Source organism: Magallana gigas, chromosome 2, assembly GCF_963853765.1.
Source record: "Magallana gigas chromosome 2, xbMagGiga1.1, whole genome shotgun sequence".
In the NCBI taxonomy this organism is placed as follows: domain Eukaryota; kingdom Metazoa; phylum Mollusca; class Bivalvia; order Ostreida; family Ostreidae; genus Magallana; species Magallana gigas.
The window spans coordinates 31,718,038-31,740,650 of NC_088854.1; the positions used below are offsets into that span (position 1 = coordinate 31,718,038).

The 22,613-nt window shown below is 35.9% G+C and overlaps 1 protein-coding gene across 15 annotated transcripts in view; it reads right to left on the minus strand.

The window, feature by feature from the left end:
* Positions 1-22,613, minus strand: part of LOC105317899 (roundabout homolog 2) — a 79,879-nt gene that overhangs the window by 29,023 nt on the left and 28,243 nt on the right. For 10 of the 15 annotated variants that reach the window (XM_066076159.1, XM_066076160.1, XM_066076165.1 and 7 more), the window contains exon 3: positions 11,059-11,169. In XM_066076159.1, coding sequence (XP_065932231.1) covers positions 11,059-11,116 — 58 coding nt within the window. In that variant the 5' untranslated portion in view covers positions 11,117-11,169. Of the gene's footprint in view, positions 1-1,211; positions 1,349-11,058; positions 11,170-13,500; positions 13,521-14,004; positions 14,131-16,004; positions 16,157-16,623; positions 16,771-22,613 lie in introns of those variants that run through there. The other 5 variants (XM_066076161.1, XM_066076163.1, XM_066076162.1 and 2 more) reach the window with 5 other exon arrangements.

The window sequence follows — 22,613 nt, forward strand, 5'->3', positions numbered from 1 at the left end:
TCCCACAGCTAGCCTGTTGAGTTGCCTAATGGCCTGATCCAGAACACCAGCAATGTACCAATTGATTTTTAATTGAAACAAAATTGATGAAGATACTCCATGAACTAATGGCACCTTACTCTCATTACCATATGGATCATTTCCTAGCACTGTCTCATCTGTCTCTACAATTTTTGCAACAGTGCAAGAGCCTTCGGATGGACAACTTTCTCTGTTCTAGATATAGTTCTGACAGATTCTTCTTCCTCAGAAAAATATGCAGAATGTGTAAAAGAAATATAATATATGATCTTTGCAGCTGTTAATATGGCGAGTAAAATCACCCCCCTTTAACATGTAGAACCCCTTTGTTCTTGCAAGGAGTAAATTAGCTGCTGTTTGATCAGCCATTCTTGTACTTGTAGAGCTACAGAAGATGGTACTCCAAATCTTAGATCTCCCCGCAGAAAGAGAAGTGAAGCACAAGCAATTTGTGCACAAGATGACTTTGATTTTCAGCAAAACCCAATTATGATATTTTTCTTGTTGGAGAGTGAAGAGTCATTAAAGCAGATACTGTTTCAGTTTCCTTCCAGCACTGCACCCATCATTTTATATCGTACAGTGTTGTTGGCAGAACTGCACATGCTCTCACTGGAAAAACGCCGTCTGCTGACAAGGACAGCTGCAATGGAGGCCAAGAAGATGGAAGACAAGAAGCATTCTACAAAACCATTTATTTTGTCATTTCTCTGGCACTTTTCTGGAGGCTGCAAATTCTTTTCTTCACCTTTTTGAATGCAGATATTCTCTCTGGCAGAAAAGAAAGCTATCAAGTTCTGAAGAGGCCATTCTTGTTGCGCAGCATAAGCATGAAGCCTTTGAGTTCTAGGAAAAATTGTTATGCAATAAACATTTGATGAGTTCTTTCTCCACGTCATGGTAGACCATATAAAAACTTCCCAAAGTGATTGAGAAATAATTCATTTATCTCATTTATATAAATCGGTTACTTACTGCATTAGGAACAGAGGCACACATTGCGCTACTAGTAGACTCTAACGATGATATATCTCCCTTTTTATTAAATTAAAAGTCAATTACACAATATCATATTACGATCAAGAAACCAAGCATGCAACATATCCCATCACGATGACCTTTGATGTAAGGCAGTGGTTTACTCAGAGGTGAAAAACATGAAAGCCATAGAAAATATGAAAAATACCTACCACATGCCCAATCCCTTCATTAAGGCAGCACTAACCAACATTTGCATGCTCAAACATCATTAAGTCCATGACAATTTCCTAATGATGGCTCATAACAAAATCTTTGTGCCATCATTGCTTGAGTAACTTTAATTTCTCTCTCCAACAAAATATGCTTCCTGTTTTCTTAGCAGAACTAATCCCTCCCTTTAAAAGTCTGTGAGGTGCAAAATCATATATCATCTACCATGATTACAATATAACCTTAATTACAGCGCATTCTGAAGTTGGTAGAGTAACATTCCAGCAATATCTTTTTTTTTCTTACCCCATTTTTATAAGAATATTTCAATATCATATCATATCAGAACATTTCCCCAACATATATGGACATAACTTTCCATATCTCCTTTCTGTATTGGAGTTTTTGACAGATTTACACCAGCAATGACTTTTGTTGCAGTAGATTTATGAACAACATGATCCCTTCATAAAGCAACATAGGGGGACAAAACCGTTACCCATCTCTGTTTCACATTTCTCTCTGAAACCAATTTTGATTTCATGCTCAGAAAATAAACTCATGAATTTTGCATTACTTTAAGGCGGACGGCAAAGCAAGCCACTGGGGAGAATTCTTTGGTTCATGGCTGCATACTCTGGGTGTCGTATGTCGTGGTTGGGAAACCGACCTACGCTTTGATCAGACACTTTATGGACACCTAATAACATGAAATTTAAGCACTGTAGCTGAAGTATTAAAACTCATTCACGGAGATTATGTCTTATTAAAGCAGAGCTTAAATCACCTTATACAAACATCCCCTCTTTTGCTCTCAATCTGCAAGAACATGGAGGCAGCCATAGTATTAAAATAAGAAAGCAAGGGGTGGGGGGGGGGGTTTAACACAGTGTTCTAAAAATTACATCTGGGTGGCCTTACAAAAAAATAGACTAGACACTGTTAAGCCTGCAATACCTGAAAGACAATTACAGGTGTGCTTTGTGATTATCTCACTTAGTTTAACCGCCATTATATAAACCATCTGAGCATGTAGTAGTTACATTATAATCCCCGCTCAGTTACGGTTTTGTTTGCCTACACGATCATCTTAGAGGTGGTACTATGACGATCTTACTCCATGTTTGGTCTAAACTGTTTGTGTTTCTACCTTGAAATAAAGATATAGTACTGTATATCAAATTAAAAAAACCCAGAAAACACAATCCACTTTGTTCTCTGTGACATATACCTGCATGTTTGCACATCCATTAAGAAAACTGCACAGACTTTCGCCTGTGTGAAGGGAGACGAGATTTAAGAGGCTGACCCGTTATTATGTATTATGTGGCATGCAAGATGAAAGACTCTTCAATAACAAATGCCCTCTTCATACTTCAAAAGCCCTGTGTGGCCAAAGCTGATAGAAATATGTCGCCTCTTCCATCATGAATCATGCTGATTGCATGATACACAAACCTCCATATCGGGGCAAAAGAAATAGAAAACTCCTGTATTCATTCTTTTCTTTTTTCTTTCATTTCAAGTGATGACATTATTTTTCCATGACAATGGAAAATATTTCTTGCTGAGAAATCAAAAGTATCTATATATCAAAAACATGAATGCTCTAATGTATCAGCTAGGTAAAATTCTTTTTATCTTGAATGTCTTGCGTTTAAAGAAATTCATTCATCTATGAGCAGAATTATTTTCATTGCGATCTGTATCATATATCATCTTTTTTAATTTAAAAGGACAAGGTCTTAACTCTTGTTTCGCTATCCAGTCTAAAAAAAATGGCTATTTTCCTTTCTTTCTTTATTTTTACAACTGGATATTAGATTTATTATCACTTTCCATTTCCAGATAACAGTTGGAAACCATACAGGGGCTAGAATTCAAAATTGAAAGTTGTTCCGAGCTGAATGGCCCATATTACATCATGATTACCATGCCCCTGTAATATAATACCTCCGCCTGTTTCATCTGGTCAGCGGGGCAAGTCTGCTTGACTACCCATAACAATAAAGATAGCCATCATTTATCACCTCTGTGGTCATCTAATGCAAGGTAATGATGGGTAAACGTCAGGTGTACAATCTAAAATTTGGTGGTTGGAGAGCGCTGGAAGACAATTTCACAGTGGAAATGTCTTAAAGCTTCCAATCTAAACTAATCCTTTAATGTCTCTATTATCAGAGTCAGACAGTTTAAAGAAAGCCCTACTTCAACCAACTGATATGTTTCAATCTTATCCTCTGTCTCCTTCTTTCAATATTTTATACTTTTTGGGCCTTTCCTTTTCTCTTATATATGCAGTTGTAATAAACAACCCCCTCCCCCCACACAAACTTAGCAATAAGTGTTGTGAGATAATATTCACATGAAAACATGAAACAAAAATCTCAAAACTATAACTAACAAACAACATATGAAATTCAATTTTTACTCAATTAATCATGCATTAGTAAACACACCTGCAATCTTTTACAATGGTATTCAAATCACTACCTCAAAAATAAAATTAATAGGAAAACAAAAGTTCCTATTTCAAATTTACCATAACCAAGCTGAACAGGAAAGGGTGGGACTGAAAGTCATTAAAACACAACAAGCATTTGTTTTAAATGCCGTAAAGTTCCTGTACATTTCATTTTAATTGATTTGTCTGCTGCAAGGCAAAAGATTTTTGATTCAAAAGCTAGATCCTATATTGTATTGCCTCAATTCGATAATTTCCGTTTTCACCTGTACAAGATGTTAAGCATCTCTCGCACTCCCATTTGATCCTCATTTATCTGCCTGCAAGCTCTAACAGCTAGAATTTTTTTTCTACCTGTGAAATGTTGATGCATCCCAATTACAGCTTTTTATGTCTCGACTGGTGCCAGCGACATCACTTTTGCTGCTAGGCAAACAAGGGAATTAATGGAGTGTACTAATTATGATGCATTTTTTCTCTCTCTCCAGTGGAGGATTCTTTAGAGAGTATATTGAGCATATCTTTCTGTTCAATTTCCTCTTTTGTCCAGTAAAAAACTAGGGTAAAATAGCATCAAGCATTAGCAGAAATAATTATTCAATTGAATTTCTCTCGGCACTACAATCAAAGAATTCCAGAACTGAATGCAGCATTTGAGGTTGACAGATTTTTTTGATGACTGCACTTTTACAACAGACCAAAAAGCTACATCTAAGGCCCCAAAAATGCCTTCTTAAAGACCATAACAAGTTTATTTTCATATTTTCTCACCACAAAACTGCACATTAAATACGTACAATCCTATCAGTCTGGATCTAACATTTCCAATGAACAAAATGGGAAAAAAATCATTCTCAACTGAACAATGCTCAAAAACATAAACATGTTGCGATAATGGAGGCTTGCTGGAAACATGTAGGTCTTTAGGTATATTGAGAAGGAATTTCGGCACCAAAGATCAATCAAGTTGTTTGCTCTCATAATCTGTTGAGCACTGGGAGTAGAGAAAGTCGGAAATGTTCTGGTGACAAATGACTTCCCCCTGGTGAGATTTGGGGGGTTAGACCTTTGTGTCTGCTGTCTGTGAGGGGAAACCCTCACCGCACCAGAGATTTGAGATAAATAAGGGTTTATAAAGAACTTTTTCTGCTCGGTACAAAATTGAGATCATATTTACTCTTAGAGTGTACATGTATTACGGAAAATATCTTAAAATTTCTTTCGTAGTGTGACATAAATTTAAACAAATACCAGTGTTTTAAAATTATACATATTTTGACATCAGTGGCTTCTACAATGTACCGGTACAAGAGAAACTTCTGACTACAAATAAATTACCTTCTGTTTTTTTACTGCATGGAAATTACCTGATTCCAGAGGTCCGAAACCCATAAACCTTATTGATTGCAGTTAAACAATTACTAAATCAAGAGCAGACAAAAGTCACATAAAATCTGATTCTGTAACATCAAAGGAAGGCTTGGAGGGGCCTACTACAACCTTTATTTAACAATTCCTCATCAAGTAACACTAATATTTACAATAATCAGTATACTGTAGGCCTGATTTGTCTAAAAGAAAACCATCTGTTGCTCAATGGGAGTTTGCCCACCACTGTCTTTGCTGACAAGGTTCACAAAAGGGGGAAGCAAAAATGGCTTTGGACATTGTAACAGTTTGTAGGATATTTCAGTTTTAATTGTTCAAGCTGTGTCATGCCATTTATTTAAGTCTGTATTTGTGCAGTAGGAGCCAAATCTCTCTTCTTTAAGCTTCCTGTTGTTGTTTTCTGTCTTCAGTTCTAACACGAATTGGTAACCCCATTTGGTGCCATGGTCATTCCAGACACATTAGTGGGTGTCAGTAATTAGCCATTATCACAGACTATCACACATTTAACCCAGAAATTCTTTCCCCCCTCTTGATCACCCTCCAGTTATAGGATATGCTCCTGCTGCTTTATAATTTGGAGCTATTAATTAAACAAAAAAATCCCCAAAGATCTTGTTTTTTTTTATAATGCTGCAGCCCCTAATAATTTAAGCTACTTGATGGCTTTAGAAACTTGATGCTATAGTACTCTCAACTGACAAGGGGACATTTCCACTATATCAATGAGATGGAGAAGCTCGAGACACAGCCAGTGTAGTATTTCTGACTGTTCTTCGGGGACTGCAATCCAAGACCTCTCATTCACAAGGATACTCTTGAAATCTGACATTTTTTCGCTCTATCTTTGATCAGATCTTGAAAGTCTTCTGCACTCTGACTGCACTAAACCATATAATTTCACAAAATCAGAAATCTCTTCTTCTTCATGATTCAACACAAGAAAAATTATTTTAGTTATTTGAGAGCCTCACAGCAAAAAAAAAAAATTGTTTTGATCGAGTCTTTAATTGGGAACTTCAGTTTTCCTGACAAGGAGAAGTGCAATGCATGATTCATAACTAAAATCAGAATTTGAACCAATCTATAGACTTCATGGGATGGTTTAAAGATTGACTGTATAGAATAGAGGAAATCCTCAAAGTAGGAGATACAAAAAATTACATAGATCGACCTATCGCATTGACAAGACTTGTGTATTAGCCTTCATATTACACCTGCACCTTGTCATTTAAAAAAAAAATACTGTCCCGAGATGAATGCTATCTTTTACTTCCATCAAAAAATCAAGATCACAAACAACTACATAGGCCGCGCTAAACCCTGACACGGAATTCAACAGCAGAAGTGATCATGCCAACAAATCGTCACAGTTCAAATACACGTTGGAGTGAACCAACTTGGAGAGATGGATATCAATTGCTCGCAAAGTCTTTATAAAAGAAGACACAAACGCTATATACCTGTGTACCATCCAAAACCAATTTTTAATTCAAAAACGTTGTGTACATTTTGATAAGCACACTCGAAATATTCTCGAGATCACAAAATCTTGTTCAATTTTTTCCAATCCGCAGACTTCCAGTTGAAAGGTGTTTGTATTTATCCACTAATCTCAACTTGGGGACTTTTTGTTGGTCTGAAGTGACTATAAACCTCCATTTTTGTTTGTTAATTGAAGAGTCACCTTCTTCGAATTCGTGTGAAAAACTTGTTCAAACATCTAGTAAATGTGACCCTTTGTCACAATTATTGGACCAATTCCTCTCAAAAAACTTTTTATGTGGGGATTACTGGCATTTCAAACAAATATTTTCATATCTGGATATCCCAGAAACAAAACAATTTAACCGATGGTCCCCACATCTAATTGCAGGTAATCAAGGCCATTGGAGGGTCAATACGACACCCCTAGCTGAATTAAAATGTGAAACACCATAATCCATAAATCTTTTGTTGAACCCTCGACAAGGTGCTTCATATAACAACTTGTCGGCAGAGAATTCCACTCCACATTCTAGAATATAAAAGAATGATATCTGTCTCATAATCTGAACCTTTCATCAAGATAATCTGATGGTTGTAATGCACAATCCAGTTTATCGGAGCATAATCTCATTCTGGACTGTGCCTTGCCTCACTTTGACAAACAAGCAAAAGGTCTCAATTTCTATTACCTTAACGGCCCAGCAATTATTTCATGGTTTTCTTTTCATTTCATGAAATCAAATGGCTGGTGTGATATAAAAATTTGTTTAACTTGTTTTTATAAATTTGATACCTTACACAGCATATACTAGTACCCGTAAGTTAATTGCCGTTTTATTTATTTCAAAGAACTTCATAGAACCAGTATCTCGTTTTTTCACATAAATACTAGGCACATCATGAGAGAAGGTCTTTGAGAAACCAAAGAAAGCAAACAGATTGTTTACAAAATTTCAAAGTGACAGAGGGTATTTCAGTCTTGATTTAAGACCCTTACGTGTGAAATTATTTTATTTTTGATGTACAAAAAGCAAATCCCCGGCTATCACTTTACCTACATATATTGGCCCTGATGACAGCCAGATTAAGTTTATGAGGAAGTCTAACAATTACGCGAGATTAATCTACCCAAATATTTTCCTGTAACCGATAGTCACTCTATACGGTCTCAAACAAAACAAAAAAAGTTCCAGGCAAGAAAAATTCATGGCGAATAAACGCTCTAAACCAAAACAAAATGGCTCGGCCAAATCTCTTTGAATAAACAGGACACAGATCTTCACATTTCTTGTAACCCTGCCCTTCCTATCTGTCAAATACACCCTATCCCACGAAGAAAAGCTTTCTGGATTTAATTGAAATTATCTATTGTGCAAACACAAAATATATTATCAATCACTTTAAAAAAAAAAAGATTTTTGAAAGAGAGCTAGTTTAGCTGGATGGGCCCTATTAAGGTACTGCGTGTCATTGTGTATCTCTCAAGACCTGTGGGTACTAAATTATTGGATGTGAATAGTCGCAAATGCCAGATTGGGGAAAATTATGGTTTTTAATTGACATATCCCATTGCCGTAAAATGGGGACCACACCAGAAACATTTGGTTACGTATAATTTTCCAATTAAAAAAGGCATTCTCAGATATAAAAATTTATCGCAGCTATAGGAACTGGTTTTTTCTTTTGTAAAGAACATGGAAATTTTCTGCTTTTTTGATGGATTAGTCTTCTTGCACCTGTTCATAACAGCGTGAACATAAAAACAAGTCACCCATGTTTTTAAACAATGAAATACGATCTTTCCTTTATAAAATGAATCACTCGTTCCTATAAATTGTTCCCCTGAAAAGGAATCCAAAATTTTGACTATTGTGTAATGAAAAATTAATTTGGGGCCATCTGGAACTCTAGCCTCCAACGTTGCCCTCTTACGGTGGGTCTCCTGATCTGGGCCTTTTGTAAATGTGACAGAAAATTTTATGGCTGTTCATTCGATGTATACTTATCGGCAATTAACTTCGAAACCTAGCTTCTGATTAGGGACGTCTAATTGCCAGTTATGATAACCCCTACATAGGAATCAATTTTCAACTTGAAAGGAATTCTCGGGGCTGTGAAAAAGCTTGCAACGTTATGTGTCACTGCAAACATTATACAAAAGCTAGGGTTAGGTCATGTTCTTAGTTTGCAGATATACAATTCTGAAAATGCATTCTAAATGGCTTTTGATGGCCAAGGAAGTGATCTACCATTGTTTTATGGGGGTTACCTCAATTACGAGGGCACATGTGCACGACACATTTATTACGCAAACTTTTGAAGAAAAAATACTTCACTCTTTCAAACTTAACATTTTTTATGAAAAAAGTTTCCAGATATATATGATATCCAAATTGAATTAGAACAAAGCAAAGTGGGTCAAAATGAAATGCTTAGATAAATACTGCCTACTTTTTTCCAGATTGAAAAAATTCCTCTTCTTTTTCCCCCTCTAACAGATACCAAACTTATCTGATGCAGCATCAGCATAAAAAACAACCAAATTGAGATTCTGCATGTTAGATTTAAAGAATCTTAGTTAAAGAAATACATCTTCCTGAAAAAAAACCACCCAAAGGAAACCAGAGACTTTCCTTGACAACTAATGATAAAGTAAAGAATTTGAATTTTTTTTCTTTGATAGTTAGTTCCTGTACTTTCTGATCCCTATGCACTGGAAGTAAATCTTTCAGTAACATATATCTTTCTCAGAGAAAATAAAGTTATACCATGACAGCAAATCTTGGTAATGTCCCATGAGAAATTAGTAGAAAGTATATATATATGGAATAGAAAGTTAGAAAATACTCTCATCGATATATCTAACCATGTCAGCAGAATAAAAATCTGCAATGATAAAAGCAAACCTGTCCAGAGAACTCAATTCTCTATCTTATTTTTGAAAGTCTTTACAAATCAGATCTTTGAAAAATAAGTGGATGTTAATTGCCCTACCAAAACCATCACAGGCAGACATTTAGCGGCCATTTAAACAGCATTTAAAAGTTTAGCATGTTCGTAATTTCCCTTCATTAGTACTGTACTTTTCCCATGGTTTGATACAGCTTTCAACAGATTCCCATGCAAATATAACAGATATCTTCTTCTTCTTGCATGCGATTTCTTATCGCCTAATCTTGGACCCTTTAATTTCCACAGATCAACATGGTCATGTTTTAATGTGATAATACACCTGAATTGCTATCGCAAATTGAGAGTTTGAAAGTCCGATTAAACCATCTAAATTTATACTCAAGTGCAGTGTTCATTCTTTTTTTTCTTCACAAATTGTTCAATTAATTGCTTAGTATTAAAAATAATTCTAAGCCATTTTAAAGTCAATCCCATTTTGTCTTGATTTGCCGATAATAACAGGCGATTATCATCATTTATCTATGAATTCAGTTTTTCAAATTAAAAATAATTTTCTCATTCTAACAGAAACCACAAATATTGAAATGAGGACTTCTCCCCTGTGCGTTGAGGAAAACTAGATCCAGTATGAATGAACATTTAATTCTAGCGTTATCTGAGATTCAACCCCGACTTCCGCGAAGGATACTTCAAATCGCTTTTGAACTTCGGAATAACACTGCTTTTTCATTCTAACTATCTAGCAATAATTAAGTGACACAGATCTTTCACTGAAATCTCTTCTACACAGAATTGACTAACTTCGTACACTCATGAAGTAAAGAAAAAAAACACCCATCTACATTCCTTATCTTTTTGTTAAATCTTAGCACCATTTTGTTTCATTCGAATATTGGAAGTTTTAACCCCCCTTCCCCTCCTAAAAATAAAAATATATCAAAAATGAAAACAAACCACCAGTATCTTGTCAGTTTAACCCTCACACTATTCAAAATATCTCAAACAATGGATCGCTGGCTAAAGTTTCTAGTAATAACATTGTATCGGTTTCAATTGATAATGACGAGTCTTTGTTAACATTGTATAAAAAGGAAATTAGAGAGGTCTGAAATCTTCTTGCTCATCAATATAACCTGTCAACTCAACTGAAGCCTACCCTCAGCCATCCCAAAGTCCCCTGCGCCATGAACACATCATATTATATTTTAAACCAAAAGCAAAAAAGAAAAAAAAATTATTCATGATCAATGCACACTTAATATCCCTTCAACATGGAAATGCGGGATTAGGACAAATTTCATCACCGTTACAAAGGAAATTGACATTCAAAGTCGATTTTGAAGAGCTCTTTGAAATCTTCTATGAACAGAAGAACAAAGCCACATGGTATTTAAGTCCAGTCAAATTTCAAAGTCTTCAGAGCCACATTGCACTTGATATTTTTCGTTCCCCCATTGCCGTCCGAGTTGAAAAAGTCTACTACCATTGCATAATGAATTCAATTTGATCAAAGAAGTACTCAGTAACTGCAATCGAAAAAAAGGGGAATGGTTATATTTAGTGGGTTGGGGTAGAGAGAGAATAAATCTTACCTTCACAAATGAACTGAACAGCAAGGAATAAGAACAGGAGAATGGTAAATTCCGCCATAGTCAGTGATCAGCTTCTGTCATATTGTCGCCAGTTTCGACTTTCTACACGACCTGATAATAAAAGAAAAGGAGAATATAAAGCATCTCTCAAATAAAAAAAAAAAAAAAAAACCCTGATAATGCTATTCCGCCAATTACGTTTTTTTTCAAGGCTGATATGCAAATTGGGATGAAGAAAGCTTTATCATTGTAGGAGATACAGTTTCCTTCTCAATATACCTTTTGTTGGCGGGATTAAACATTCACGATTTGTATGCAAAAATTGAGAACGTTTTTCCTATCATGCCGCCCAGACAGAAAACAGTAATACCCGATATATATAATATGCATACACCTGAATTACTAATCGATACAGAAATGATCTCGACTCTTTGAATATGAATGTAATCTTAATTGTTCCTCCATCCTTAATAGAATTTTAATGTTCTGTAAAATCTCAACTTACGGCATAAAATCACAAATAAAAAACACATCATCATTCAGTGAAAATTCATCAGGACCATAAAGTGAAAGCGACAACATTGTACACCTTATGTTAATTTAAAAAGCATTTATGCAATGGAGTGAAGTGGTCTTTTTATCTGATGGGAGCACGACCATATACCTCTTGGTAAAATGAACGAAATGAACTGGAAAACTTTCCGCAAAAGCTTGCAGATTATAACAAGTAAAGGAGATAGTATACAAGCTTTATCATAGGCGACCATCAGTGATTTTTGTCTTAAAGTTCAGAAGTGTGATGAAATTCTATTAAAATTTGTTTAGAACTGTCATAAAACTATGAATAACAGAGAAAAACATTCCCACTATGCATATTTTTCCTGCTCGGTGAATTACACATCGATTTGGCAAAGAGGTGAGGTAGACACCAAAGTGACGCCATGATACCATTTCCACTATATAAATAGAACATCTCCACGAAAGCAATATGTATACAGCTCGCACTTCTTGACACCTTATGGTTAACAATCTTTGCAAAAATGAATTACGCCATGTATATATACATCAGATGAGGATCAACATAGATAATATAAACCTACATAAAGTTTATCTTGCAAAACGCCATCTATTTTTTCAATATAGGTGTCACGGAAACTGAAATTTCACATTTACTTCAAAGCAAACACAGTGGATGCTGGAGTAATATTCTTGAAAAGGAAGCGAGACCATGTGTTTTTGGGTGGTCGTAGAGTTGTTTTCCAAGATGAACATCTAAGAAAAGTGCTCTGCTATCAAGTGGGAAAATATTTTCTAACCCAAAAGATTTATTGTCATAGGTTTTACTGTTGTTGCAGTATCATTCTCCCACCTTCGAAAAAAGGTTCCAGTCGAACTGTGATAGGCATCAATGTCTGCTCCTTCAGTAAATGTATATTCCTAGGAAAACTGTCTTATTTGGCAGGTGCAGGATACAGATTTCATTGAAATATTCTCAAAACTGCATATAGCACAGCTGCACTGATTAATTCAACTGTTTTCTTGTACATTTGAAAAATTAAGAATATTGTTATTCAAGCAATCACAGGTTGCAATAATTAAGGATGGGTGGAAAAGTTTGTAGACATAAGAACAATACCATTGAAAAACTAAACTTTTAATTATCTTTCAATCGGAATTGTGATATATAGGCTGTTGAATATATGCATGTTGAATGAATTTATATATAAACAAAACAGGGCTATATTTTAATGCTCTGAAAAAACACACTTCTATGAAAGTCACGCTCCACATCAATCGTTGGGTGGAGCCGTCACTTCATCGGAAACTAGCTCTCTCAAGATTTTTCTCCTCGTGGCTCCATTGAGGAAGACAAAGAGAAGGCCTGATCTTATGAAGGTCTACAGGGGGACAAGAGGGAGAGCAATGATGATTGAAGACCCTCAAGAATTACCATACAGCATAACATGCACATCCAGGCCTAACATTTTTCTATACACCTTTTCTATGAGCCTCTGCCGTCGTAATCAGGCAGTGTATATGACCACATTAATCTTGTCAGAAGTAATTATTGCCAACGAAGGAAAAAAAAATATCTTTGTTATCCTGTAGGTCAAATCAGTTTTCCTGATATAATACAGTTGATTCACGTAGGATCTTGGTCTAAATGATAGCAACAATTCTTTTCACCTAGCTCCTTTTTTTATGGAGTGATTTAGAACTCAATATTTTCTCGAGCCCTGGTTAATAATTTTCTGTTCACGATATGCAATAATGATTATTTACCTAATATTTATCCTAGATATGACAAATTCATTCTGCAAGTGTCAAAATTTATTGGTTTCTGGGATGATCCACTGCTAATATTTAGATTTACATTATTGAACCAATGCCAATCAATGGGCTGACAAGTCTTTGCTACTGCAAACATCAGAATCAACAAACCTTGTGTCTTTTCCAGGACCTTAGGACAATACATGCCAAAGACTTTGACATCCGAGTTCTAATTCCGCATTCACAATTTTTAAGGAGAAAGACTAGTCTAAATCAAATGTCAGCTGGTATACTGGAAACTGGTACTCTTTACACAATCAAGAGAGGGACTATAAAATAATTCCATCCACCATCCATCACTGCACATGATAAATCAATGAAGGCTTGTAGCATCTTTCCATTTGCCACATGACTTCAATGTCCATCTAGAGTAATAACTACCGTCCTAAAATCAGGTTAACAAATCCATATTCCTATCAGAATCTATCACCAGGCTCTTTACATCCAATAATTGCCAAGACCAAAAATTGAAGCTCATCACATCATTCAACAATCCAATCGAGTTTTAAATGTTATGGGATGATTTTAAAAAAAAACAAAAAAACATAATGGCCCAATTTCAATTTTTTTTTTTTTTTTTACAAACTAGCTCGAAAAATAATTCAAATCACTTACATTCGTTCAACATTCCATGATAAATCACCTTCTAGTACAAAGGTGTCCCCTGACAAATATACTTCAGTCACACACTGAAATGAAAATTTTTCAAAATTCCAGCAATGGCTAGCTTGCTTGCTCCTTTGCCGGTTGTACAACAAATTACAGGATTTAGACTCTCTCCAGCAAGAAAATGGTTTTTTTCTCCAATTAAATGACTAGTATAATGGTTTCATTTTGGAGGAAGTGATTTTATTTATCATGTGCGTGTCTGATATAGAGGCTTTGGTGATTAGCGACCTTAATGTTCTTCAGATAATTGCAGGCTATCCTAGCCAGAGGTATTCCGGGCTGAAAAATGACTTCATTTAATCCAATTGTAGTTGCAGGCTATATCATAGAACCTGTATACCAGAAGTTAAAGAAAAGGGAAACAAACAACAAAGTTATACTTTCCCTGAATGCTTGCAGATATACATAAGAATTGCTAAAAAACTTTTTTTTTCAACATCTTGCTTGTATTCATACAACCGTGAACATGTACTTGTAATTAAAGGATCAAAGCATGCTTGGTATTAGACTAATGCAAACTTAACCTGAATAGTCATTCATTCATTGATATATATCAATCTATTGTTATTGAAATTACAGGGTCATAGTTATTTTGGTAGAGTAAAATTCAACAACAACAAAAATCATTCAATTAGAAGAATAATGGTAATTGCAAATCTTAACACCATATCTGAGAAGTTATCCTAGCTTAACTTAGTGCTTGCATGCAGTAACTCATACTGATAACAGAACACAACACATTTTTGATAAAAATGAACTAGGACCTCAAATTACATACTGAGGAGACCCAACTTCTATTGTCATTAAGACAGAAAGAGATCATTGGACTGTGGAATATGGTCATAAACAGTTTTTCTTTCCCAGACAAAGCCAGTTAGCTGTAGTGTCAAATATGATAGACAGTGGGAACAAAGCATTGTAGGGAACATCTATTGTATCTGGCAGCTGTCTCAAGACTCGCTCTGTTGTTATCCCATTTCGAAGGTTGAGATCAGTGTATAAATCATAACTAATCAAGCTGACAACCCCAAGGACAGTGCGCTTCTCAAAGAGTCTCCGAAACCCAGAGGAGAACCCTCATTTATACACATGCAGTCACAACAACATCCGCAATGTTGCATGATGGCAAATTACCATCATCTTTGGGCTGTTTTTTTTTTTTTTTTTTGCACATGCATTTCAGAATTCCAGTCCAATCAAATTTAAAGACAACTCATTTGTCAATTAGGTGGTAGACACCTATTTGTGTCACGCAAATTTTTGGTTAAAATTTTTTATCAGGTTTGAAATCAGCTAGATGCTTACCAAACACGATCTGAACAATGGTCTGTGACAAAGCTGCATTTTAAATGGTATGCACAATCTCCATGCTTCGGTACTTCAATGTGAATGATGGTGTCTTAACACTAAATAGGTGCCAATCAGGAAAAGAAAACCATTCTTATCTGGTGTTCTATCATTTCACACTTTAAATCATTCCGCTGACTAAAGCTTGAGGTTCCAGAGTTATATTTCATTTTTCATAATTTGTGTTGAAGCATTGTGTTGAAAATGCTCTTCCACTTATAATCCCTCTCTGACAAACATGGCCACTCGAATTTCAAAGCCCCCATCCTTCCTACATTAAATTTTTGGACAATGACTCTCTCTAACTCACTGGTACAGTTCAATAACCCTTTGCAAACACTGTACCCTTCAAATACAGTAATGTCAACAAGGCAACAGAAGAATTTTACGTACATCTACATTACATGGGGCCATGGTGCCGTTTACTTCCTCATAAAATTTTATCTTGACTCTGATTTTATGTGTTGCAACCCCCACTAGAGATGTTTATGGTGGGGAGTCAAACTCATTCCAAAACTGACAGTAACTATATAAAGATCCATAAAAAGAGGGGAGTGAATGACCACATTTTCTGTGCTTGACATCCAAAATGTACTTACCTAATGGTTCAGTTCTGACAGTAATGACTCCGATTATCCCAAATTATTCCTCAAAACACAAGAGATACAACCAAACTCTCTACTTTCCAACATTTCCGCTCCGTGACCCAGATACTGTGAATACCTCTCTGGTGCCTCCACACCAATTCTTCTGCATCAAAATGTGATTGTGATTAACCCTTCTACAAGTCCAATACTTCTGACTCCCATGAGATCCCCCCTTCTCAACAATAGCTAGCACACAATGTATAGAATATGTCATCGACTGAGATAACCATGCATTTGCAGACTGTCTGCTGTATCCAGCTATCTGATACAAAAGGGAGCTTCTGTCAACTGGAATCTTGGCAAAGCTCTGCACCCATTTTCGACAAAAAACAAAACCTCTTTGGATGAAATAAAGGTGAGCCCCCTCTTTAGATAAATTATTCATGCTCTCTCAACAACACATTTCTCATCCTTCAGGTTTAGATTACAACTCGCCCCCCTCTCAAAATTCTCCCCCCTCCCAATCCTTCTCTGTTCACTAGCTGGGAAAAAGAAGAAAGCATGTGTTAAAACACTGATTACGGGTGTAAAAAACACCAGTTTGAATTCTCCATAATTAGCAAGCAGTTACCTGCACATTCTTCGGTACAGAAGATACTCGCAACTTCTGCTAATGGAGGCTTGTACAGGATTTCTGTTTACACACATGGCCAGTACGCTTCCTGGGCCAACTGTTGCTTTCCTTGCATTGAGCACCCGCAGAATAAAAGATATTCTCCAATTCTCACGATAAAACACATAAATACATGACTTGAGAGGGATTGTTTGTAATTCTCGCTCTACAGTTTCGGTCCCTTCTAAAGATTTTGGACTTGTTGCGTGAAAATGAATCGATGCACTGTATACATTGGAGAGCCCAAAGAAATCTTTGGTTAATTAGCACTCAAGAAGAATCAATACTACTTGTTTATCACAGATTGTTCGATCATCAGCATTATCACAGATTTGCACAAAAGCATGTAATTTGGATTTTTTTCTTCTGTCTGGTTGTGAGCTCCAGCTCTGCCCAGTTGGGCACCAAAGATAAGAACAGTATGTGGGATAACACAGAGAGACCTGGTCACCAGTATTTATCTCCTCTGGGTGTCTTACTTTTGCATAGTTTCGCTGACCAATCTCTGCCAGCTAATGTGATGCTTTGATATAAGAAATTGGCCAAAAAAAACAAGATTACAGGCTAAATGTCACCTTTCATCTGAGCACCACAGGAAGGGAGGAAGAGGTTGCAAAATTGGATTACAAATTTTGGGCCATGAATATTTACACTCCTAACCTGCCTTTCATCTGCCATTCTTTATCAGTTGAATGACTGTTTCAAACTTTTGCCTGTCAGTTAATCAACATATAACACTGCTATACCATCATCCTAAGCAATGTAGGCAGGCAGTTGCAATTGTTACATCCTTTACAGTTTTTTTTTTATTAGGTACAACCCAATACTTGACAGGGGCAAGAGATTCTAGAACACCAGACTGAATTATGTCCATTCTTCCTCCCAGGGAAAGATTAAAAAAAAAAGAATTACCTCAATTCCCCCCATAAAACTAATCAATAAAGAAGGAGACCCCTGAAAAGAACATTAACTTTGGAACCACCTTCCCTGGCAAATTTTTTTTATTACATCTTGAATAAATTCAATTAAAACTGGCTTCTTTCTCACTTTCCTTAATGGGCAGACATGAAATAGACAGCTGTGATGTCACTCAAAAAGATACCATGATGCCGAGCTTCCTGACCTTAGGAAGCTCCGCAGTTTTATTGTTACCAGGCGGAATAATTTCCCAGACATGCTTTATAAAATTAAAAGAAAAAGAGTTTCAAAGCCTGAATTCACAGAGAGAGTTGAATCAATTCAACTCAAAAAAGAATTAAAAACTTAGAGAATAAGTGTGATTTGATAAGAGGAAGAAGTGATCAAGACAACAAAATTGATAGGTTGATGATTTGGTTTCGTGTACAAAAATGTTTGAATAAAACGTTGAAAGATGACCAAAAACATCTATATTGACCATTGGTAAACACACGTACATGCGATTTAATTTTTTTCCTTCTTAAAAGAATAAATTTCAATTAGCTGTGGCCGATTTTTTAAAGCCCCAGACAGGGACAACACTTGGAGTGTCATACACTTCAAATTAAATTTGCCAGCAGGGGAGTCTCTAATATTGGAATTGACATGTATTTAAAAAGCCGATGAAATGGAAAACCTTTATCTTTCAAATATTTTCTGTATGTCTGAATTAATCTATTTAATACGATATGAAAAGATTTATGATACTAAAAGGGGCACTTGTGTAATGGAAAAGGGACTGATTGAAAAGTCCTTTACTGGATGTCTAATAGCCACTCGACATGGGAAATCCAAGAGGAAGAAAGAAGTTAAGAAATGTATACCAGGATTATGTAAATTAAAGATTTAGCAGCAAGGTGTGCATTATAATTAGTCGACCAAAAAATAATTCTCCCTTATGTGACATATTCCTTTATAAAAGTAAAAAATTCCTGTCCTAACAAATTAATACCGGTACTTCACAGCTAACAATTCCGAATGGTACCTCCTTCATTGTCCTTTCCGCATTTTTTTTGCTGTGCTGTTCATAGTAATTTTAGTTGGTGACATTTCAAAAACCAATTAAACAACAGCCTACCACAATATCCGAAAGAACTTGCTCACTCTTCAATATTACTCATTCAAAATTGTGATGAAAAAAAAATGTCAAGGCAATTCTTAAATTTTTTTTTAAAAATAAGCGTAAAAAATCATTGCCATATTCCACACCTTTTTTTAAATTGGCTGTGCCTCGACCAGGTTTTTAAATATCTCGTCACTGAATAAACTCTGGACTCTTTAACCTGGTAATTTAGCTTAAACTGTTACTTTCCTAGATGGCTTCACAACAGGATGCCACAGAGTATGTAAACAAGGTCATTGTTATTTCAAAGAGACACATCACAATGCAAAATCAACTTCTCAAATTCTTTGTTCAATCACTGCTTGTTGTCATTCCACAGGTTAGATAATGAAAGCAATTCTGTCTCTGTTTGATGTTTTTATTGAAGCCTTTTATTACTACTACCTGATTTTAAAAAAAAAAAACCATGCTAGGATAGGTGGTTTAGGCTTCACTCAATGAGTGAGATACCTATGTACCCTAAATACTTAAACCCACAAAACACAATGAAAGCATTAAATTTCTCGCTGTCATATCTTACACAACGTATGTCTAGTAAAAGTTAGAATCTTAATTAAGAAAGCTAGGGTATTAATATAGTTACAATTCTTGGGGGGGGGGGGGGGGGGGGGGGGGGAAGTAGTTAACACTCTTGGTGCACAGAAAAAAGATGGTCTTAGCTTATCAACTTCATTCCTAGCATACAGATGAAGAAAAAACCCCAATGAATTCAACACCCTTATCACATTGGGTTCCCTTGCACTTTTTTCTAATTCCGTCTCCCGATATTCAGTGTGCGAAATGGTCTAATTGCAAATCGACAATGGCTGACCCCCATCAAGTTTCCTTGCACATCTCAGCACCCCTCACTGATCTCGCTTGGAGATCAGGTCTGCAAAACGACTTGATTCCTGTTCCGCTCTGTTCCAGTTCCAATGAGCTAAGTGCCGTGGTAGCCATATCACATGTCCACGATGGGCAATCAATAGGCTTTTACTATACTCTGATCTACCTCGTCATGGATGAGGGAGGGGGGAGGGTTATCCATTCAAAAACCATGCATCCAAAATGTATAAACAGGAAATCTGTGTGCTTACAACTGTTTTCATGAATGTTCCTACATCTTGGACATTACTTCATGCAGGCAAGAAAAACAAACACAAGTGAATCAAACCATGAGACCAGCAATAAGAAAACGGCACAGTGCAAAACATTTAAAATAGGTATCAGATGAACAAAACCATTTCAAATCCCCCATGTGATGACTTTTTTCCTTTTTTTTTTTCCAACAAATTTTTCAATCGCATGGTCACTGTTTTGCATGTTGAACAATGTCCAGACAAAGAGGACTTGAACTTTCGTTGAAACGATGAACAAAGCAATATTAATTCCTTCAAAGATTCAATCAAATGCAATATCTTAGTGGAAAATTGAATCAACTACAGGCATTTCCAATTGTCTTCCCCCGCCATTACGTTAACTAGGCAAATTTGGTGTGAATCACATTCAATCTAGCATTAATAATTCATGCAAATGTCCCCCAAAATACACTATTTAGGAAGATGAGACCCCAGCTGAATTTGTTTTTTTGTTCCTCAGTCTGCCTGCTTTATGAAAATTTACGGCCGCTTTGTAATTACAGGTCCTTATTTAATTAACAATAACAGTTCTTTAGAAGTGGGTAGAGGCGTTTTTTTCTTCCGCGCAGAATTTAACCAAGATGACACTTAACCCCATAATTTTTACACTAATTGTCAATTTTTCAGTATGTCGATCAATACCAATGACGTTGCTTTACTGCTTTAGTAAATGACTTACTGCCAAGATCTGTTTCTCAGTATTCCAAATATTACAAAATGAGAGAGAGAGAGAGAGAGTCAGTCTAACCATAGAAATAATTTATCAATATAACGCTATAAAAGGAAATGACAATCAGAAACTGGTCCCTTTACCCTCACACGTTACATCAAAAACATTTCCCAAGTTAACAATAAATTAGATGTACATCATGAAAAATAACATCTAGCCTGCAATATGGTGACTGCTTGTTCCTGGGTCTGACATAAGGTCATCCATGTTAACCTGCCAAAAGGGAGAAGCATGTCACATCAAACTCATCCTTTTTTCCCTTTTCTTTTTTTTCTCTCAACAAAAAACAGCTTATTGTCACTGTTCCCTATGTAACACAGCAATGTACAAAAACAACCATAAAAAAAAAACCCTTGCCTGATAGACTGCTTAATGCTAATGGCCATTAGACATGTTTTTTTGACCAGCCCCCCATGTTACATTGAGCACCAGGCACCAGGTTTTCATTCTGACCATAATTCATATATCATACAGCAGACTACAAGAATGGGTCTGGTTTAATTAAATAGGTGGAGGGCCTGAATTGCTACTGCATTGAGAGCCATTGTACATGATAAAAGAATAAATACTCCCAGAAATTGAATGATCAATTGGAACCTAGGCAATGTTTTTCCCCCTGATAAAATCCCTTGATTTACGATCAAGTGACCCCGGTGTAAACTTCTGACAAATTTTTAATATTAAGTTACCTTCAAGGTGAGTAAATTCCAACAAATAAGCTCTTTCCAAACACACTTATTCTGAAAAATATCAGTAAAATTTCATCCATATCCCAAAGCAAACGGCATCCTTATGTGGAGGGAAAATGGTGAATTGCACTCAATATTTCGATATTTCGGGCACATCAAAGAAGGACTCACATAAATCGTCCCAGCTTTGTTGCTAATAATCCTGACCCTTTAGCAGCCATCTGACCAAACATTTCTCCGTGCTCATACTTCCTGTGTCCGTTTGTCCTACGGATTATGAACATGGCCCATTGTGAAAAAAATGAGGGTAAAAATAGAAAAGTGTGCCAGCTTCATCATTGAAATTGTCCATTTTTTGTTACTCTCCGAGAGAGCTACTTGCCGTTTCTATTGATTTTGTGGTGCTAGCTGCTGAGTGGCCCTGCAGGGAGTTTTTTTTTCTCATGCAGATTTTATTTTTTTAATGATTGAATTGGTTATGTCCCTTTCTCTGCAGGCTATTGTGACACCATTTTTTTTTCTTTCAAGGTCCGCTTTAAGAAAACTTCTCCAAGCCCTATCTACCAAGCCCTATCTATTTTTTCAATGTTCTTCCTTTAAAATTCTTATGTAATCCCATTTTGAAAATAAATATATCAACTGAATAGAAAAACCTCATATACTCCATCGAGACAATTAATAAACTTTACGATCCATACCGAGGGAAATACATAAACAGCAAAAAAGCACGCAATGTTGTCATTTACAAATTCTTATCAGGGAAATGGATGTGTTACATAGACTGCATATAGAAATATTTAATAATTTCGGAGTACAGGTATGCAAACATTGGTGTAAAAATTCCTTGAGCAACCTGTTCTGGCAGCACAAATACAGTTAAAGGTTGCGGCAGCACAAATACAGTTAAAGGTTGCGGCAGCACAAATACAGTTAAAGGTTGCGGCAGCACAAATACAGTTAAAGGTTGCATTTGCACTAAGAAATTGATTTTTCTTCACGAGCGAGAGGAAATCTCTGCATTTCTTTTGCTGCGGAAATCTGTGTGATTTACTGGAATGAGAGCATTACAGGGCTTCTGAGTATAAATAATTAAAGCATTAGCCTTATAATGTATATGTAATCTTTGCTATGAGTTCTTCATTATCCATACCTTGACAAAAGGATGCTTTGCTATAATTAAAAATTTAAAAAAGATGGCTGCAGACATGCTACTTAAGTACTTCTCTTATTTAAAGGTCTTTTCATCCGTTGGTAAAAACGGGAAAATAAAAAAAAGGAGAAGAGTTAAAGAGACTTCTAAGTTGGGTTCTGACTTTTAATTAGGAGCAACC